This window comes from Myxocyprinus asiaticus, chromosome 21 (genome assembly GCF_019703515.2).
Source record: "Myxocyprinus asiaticus isolate MX2 ecotype Aquarium Trade chromosome 21, UBuf_Myxa_2, whole genome shotgun sequence".
NCBI lineage: Eukaryota > Metazoa > Chordata > Actinopteri > Cypriniformes > Catostomidae > Myxocyprinus > Myxocyprinus asiaticus.
The window spans coordinates 5639929-5645320 of record NC_059364.1 but is presented as its reverse complement, the minus strand read 5'-3'; the positions used below and the strand labels follow the sequence as shown (position 1 = coordinate 5645320).

At 37.2% G+C, this 5392-nt stretch overlaps 1 protein-coding gene across 1 annotated transcript; it reads left to right on the top strand.

Annotated features, from left to right (window-relative positions):
• Positions 1-2510: 2510 nt before the first annotated feature.
• Positions 2511-3289, top strand: LOC127411984 (oligodendrocyte transcription factor 3-like). The gene has a single exon (XM_051647989.1). The coding sequence runs from the start codon at positions 2511-2513 to the stop codon at positions 3267-3269; it is 759 nt and encodes a 252-aa protein (XP_051503949.1). The 3' UTR covers positions 3270-3289.
• Positions 3290-5392: the final 2103 nt, after the last annotated feature.

Genomic DNA, 5392 nt, shown 5'->3' with positions numbered 1-5392 from the left:
AGTGAATGGGACCAATCCGTAAACGTTTAAATACTCACTGTTTTAAACATATAGACACAAGACATAACCAATATACTTGTTAGCATGCATTTAATATGATAAAATCATTACTAACCTTTTCTGTCTAAAGTTATATCCAATTTTACAACTTAGTAGCCATGACGACGTAACACTGAAAACCCTAAATGGCCATAAATGGTAAGTAATAAAATAAGTTTTTAACAGAAGATTAAGATTAATGTAAGTGCTTTTATAAAATTATAAGCTTCACATTTGTGCCTTTAAACCCTCCAAAAATTGGCCCCATTGACTTCCATCGTAAGTGCTTCACTGTAACCACAATTTTTGCTTTTTTCAGTCCAAATTATTTTTTGTTGTAATCAACATTATGACACAAATGCTGTTGATTGAGCTTAATTTGAACTGAGCCTAGAATATTCAGTTAACATACTGTATATGGGATGGAGAAAGAAATTTGAGAGCTACAGTGCTTGGAGAGTAGGATTTTGAGTTAATAACGACTTCAATTTCAGCCTTTTTCTCACACAAAGCTATTGCATGACTTCAGAAGTTTATTATATTCAGAATATTGTGGATGGACTACTTTTATTGTGCTTTTATGCTGTTTTTGGTCCTTTTTGGAGCTTGGCAATCATGGTCACTATGAGCTAAATATACTAAAATCACAAATTATATTAATACATCAAATGATTTGATGCAGACGGACAGGGAAAACAAGTTGACTGAAATAGCTGTGTCATGCCACATTGGGTGCTTCCAGGTTAGCTTCATTGATCATTATGAGAGCAATCTAGTTTTTTGTAGACACAGTATGTGTGTTTTAAAGTGTGTAATGGAGATGGTAATGACTCCACTATAAGGAGAGCAGTTCTACTGGATAATAACTCTCTTGTTCTTTAGTACCTCTCAAACTGGCCCTCCCTTGCCCTCCACAGGCGCATTTCACAGGCTGTTCACACTCTATATGTTCTTATGGAATTCAGCCTTCCAATGTCTTTAGTGCCAAGTTAAAGTGTACCTAAACTGCCATTCGAGTAATACATACCCTGTTGATGTGTATACACCTCGAAATTGTCAGGCAAATCTCACAAAACCTGTAAAGAACATCTCCAGGTCACTCCAAAATCAAAAGAATAAAAATTAAAATGAAAGAAAATTGCAAGAAAATTAAGCCTGTTTTTAGGACCAGACTGAACTATATACACTTCTTCTTCTTTTTTCAGTATTTAATGAAATATAAATCGATATATATATATATATATACTATCAATCCTGTATATATATATATACAGGATTGATAGTATATATATATATATATAATGAGAAAGAGAATTCTCAATACAATGCAAAAAAATTTAAATGTCCAAAGAAATAAAAATAAATTCTATATATGTCCATCTTTACAAATTAATCTTTAAGCAAATATTTATTTATTTACTTATTTATTTATTCTATTTGAGGAGGAGGGCGTGGCCAGGCCGTGATGGAGCAGCTGATCAGTGGGAGAGCGAGATAAGGGGTGGCCAGAGACACTGCTTCAGGAGAGAGAGAGACACACGCGGCCGTGTTGCATGTGTGTCTGTTTATGTTTGTTTAAGTTAATTTATGCATTAAAAGTTTATGTTGATTGTTCAGCCGGTTCCCAATGCAAAAAACCTTAAAGGTCCCAAAAATACTTTCTTTTTCCATTTGTATAAATGTATCATAAACATTTTATTTATTCATTTACTCTATTTGATTTTGACTTGTCCGCTGCTCTTGACAGGTTTAGTGAAATTCTCCCTTCAACTGTTAATGGATCATCTAAACACATTCTTAAGAAAGGATTAAAGATAGTTAAGAGAATAACTAAGCATAAACATGAATCGTAATCAAACCACTTGCTTATATTTCTTTTTCATTTTTTTTCTTCATTTTTTTTCTTCAGTTTGTACATATATGAACTAGCAACTATAGATTCATTAGAAACAAGGTGCAAGTTTTTTTGCACATATGTGTGTGAATGCAGTTTTGTGTGTCTGTGTGTATGTGTGTTTGAATGTGTGTATGTGTGTGTGAAGGCGGGGTGTATACGATGCATTTGGGACAGGGAAGGGGTGTGTGGGGGTGAAAGTGTGCCCCCTCTTTCATTGGCTCATTGGCTCTGGGCCTAATGTCACATTATGCATCTCATTGTGTCTTTGTAGAGTATAAATACAGCCCCCTCAATGTTCACACACACTCACATACTCATTCTTCCTGCAGATCCACGAACTGAACCCTCAGAGAAAGACAACAAGAAAGACAGCGCTGTGTTTTAGGTTAAAAAAATTGTCCTGAGATATCTTTAGATATAAATTCAAATTGTTTAAACTTTTGTTTTAAATTTGTTTCAAAAGTGGACTGTTTTTTTTTAAGAAGATTGCAAATTCTCAGCCAAGCAAGAAACTTTGAGGTCATTAGCCTACGAAGTTCCAAAGATTTTTGGCTTCAGTTTTGTTGCTAATAAAATGGATTCTGATGCAAGTTCCACATGCAGCCGGTCTTCTTCTCCTGACTTAGTCATAGACTCTGCTGTGGGAGGCTTTTTCTCCAACAAGATGTTCCAGGCGTATTGTGGAGACCGGGAACCAGGACAACACACTGAGAAGGGTTCTGGACAGCCGCAGAGTTCTGGATCTGGTGGAAAGGGCCAAATGCAAGCAGAGCTCTCCACAGACGACCTGCAGGACTTGCGACTAAAAGTCAACAGCCGTGAGCGCAAACGAATGCACGACCTAAACCAGGCGATGGACGGACTCCGTGAGGTGATGCCCTACACACAAGGCCCATCTGTTCGCAAGCTATCCAAAATCTCCACCCTCCTCCTTGCCCGAAACTACATCCTCATGCTGTCCAGCTCCCTGGAGGAGATGAAGAAGCTAGTTGGAGATGTGTACGGAGCAAGTGCTCAGAATCACTCAGCTAGAAGACTTTTACCCCCAACCTCAGCTGCTCCTGCCCCCCAGTTTTCCCTGCTCTCGCTCGCCCCGTCCCTGCACTCTCTGGTGGGCAGCACCACCACACCAACTGTAGCTCAAGCCCCACACTCTCCACCCTCTGCTGGATATCTAGGCTTCCATGCACCACCTCTTCCCACCCTGCTGAAGGACCCCCTGCACCTCTCAAGCAGCTACAGGCATTTTCCTGGCATGCCCTGCCCATGTTCCCTTTGCCAGCCTCTCCCTGCATCCACAGCCTGCCTGCACAGCCTCTCCATGGGGAAGTGATTCAGGCGAGGCCCAGGCTTCAGGCTTGAGTAGGCCGAAGTTAAATTATAGACAATTATGAAGAATTGAAACATCTAGATGTGTTTCTAGATGTGTTGTATACATGTAAATGTACTGTACAGAATGTTCTTTTTAACAAGCTACTGCAATTTTTCTTTTCAATTTTGTTTTGTAATTTTGAAAAGTGTTTTTGAAAAGTCACTGTATGAACATGCTTTTATGTTTTTTGTAGCAAAATTGTGCTTGACATGTCTAGTTTTGTTACAGCTCACGGTTTCTTAAATTAAAGATCTATTATTGTAATGAAAAATGTATCTTCTCATTTTTCAACTTTTAGAGATTGACTTACAGAGCCTTACAGTAGATTTAAAGGGATTGTTCACCCAAAAATTAAACTTCTGACATATATGTCTTACCTTTATGCTGTTCTAATCCTGTATGACTTTATTTCATGAAACACAAGAGCAGATATTAAGCAGAATGTTAGCCTCAGTCGCCATTCACTTTCATTGTAGTACAATGAGACTCACATCTGCCTATCAAGAATGCAAACATTTACAAAACATTTTTTTAACTTTTGACACATTTTTAACCCATTTCCAATATAGTATTTTATTCACAGAACAAATCTGACCAATAGTCAAAGAACCAAATCCAGCTTTTACTTTTTGTCTGATATTGTGCATCTTTAATATTTTAAAGCTTTTTAGTTTTTTTCTGAAATCTATTAATTAAATCTGACCCAAAATATTTTACAATTATGCTACAAGATTTAGCATTTTCCAAACTCTCACCCATATTGTTCTCCAATGCCAAAATTTTCAATATTGCAACACAATTTGGAACCAAAAAAAAAAAAAAAAAACCCTATTAACAAATTATAAATTATATAAATTATAAGTCAGTATAGATCAAATCTGATGTAAGGTTAAAGTGGTTGCTATTTTCTAGGTCCATAGGAGGGTTAAACATTATCAAAAATAAAAGTTACAGTTGTGAAATTGTAGTAAATTACCTTATTAAGTAAATCAAGAGGAATGACATGAGACCAAATATGCATTAAAACATCATATAGCCCAATCTACAGTAAATAGATATTAAGTACATATATAAAGTCTATAATTAAACATTTAACTGACTGACTGAAATAATGAGGCACTAAAACCCTGTCAAATGGACATCTGCTCAACCTGTCTGTTATATGAGATCATGTGTGAGTGTCTTTTATAATATATATGAATATAAAATTAGTCCATATGCGTCCATTCTTTCCTGCATCATTACCACAATATTGCCCGTAACATATTTATGCTATTAGCATATGCTAACAAACACGGGCATCATTTTAGCCCAATATAAAATGCTTCTGAACCATCTGTAGTGAGACTAGTTAATGCATGAGAAAGACACAGGGCCAGACTGCTCGGAGCCCGGGGCCTACTCTTGCCCATCAATCAGAGAGAGAGAGAGAGAGACGCAAGCTGTCGCCAGGTTGGCGCGTCAGCATTGTGCCGCACACGCAGGGGATGGGCAGCGCTCCTTTTCATGTTAGCACAGGAAGATTTGTCACTGTCCAATAAAGCTGTGATCATATTCACTCGTACACACTAGGAGTCATTTTCACGAGAACCTCTGACAGCTCAGCACACCATCATTTTTTAGCTTGAGAGATCAGAAGACATTTGACTGTTTGGTCTTTCTAATAAGACCAGTAGAATTAAAACGGTGTTGAATAAGTTAAACTAGAATTTCAAACATTTAGACACAGTTAACATGAACGCATAAGACCTAAAACTTACTCTAATACATGAACGCTTCTTGCTATGCAAGCTCGATTGTTGCATTCCGAACAAAGAGACCAGATGATCATGTCAAAAATCAGGACACATGTAGAAACCTCCATTTAAAAAGTTAATTTATTTAATAAAACTAAAGCTAAGACTAATTATTGGGACAAAAAAAGCGTCCTGGCTGTAACATGGGACACCTGGCCACCCTAGTTCTGAATGTGTAAGACATAAAGCAATGCAAGCACGTATTCCCAGCATTGCCACAAAAGGCATAAAAGCGAATATTTAGCATAAACTTCTACAGCCTGTTTTGTCTTTCAGGTCAGCTACTGT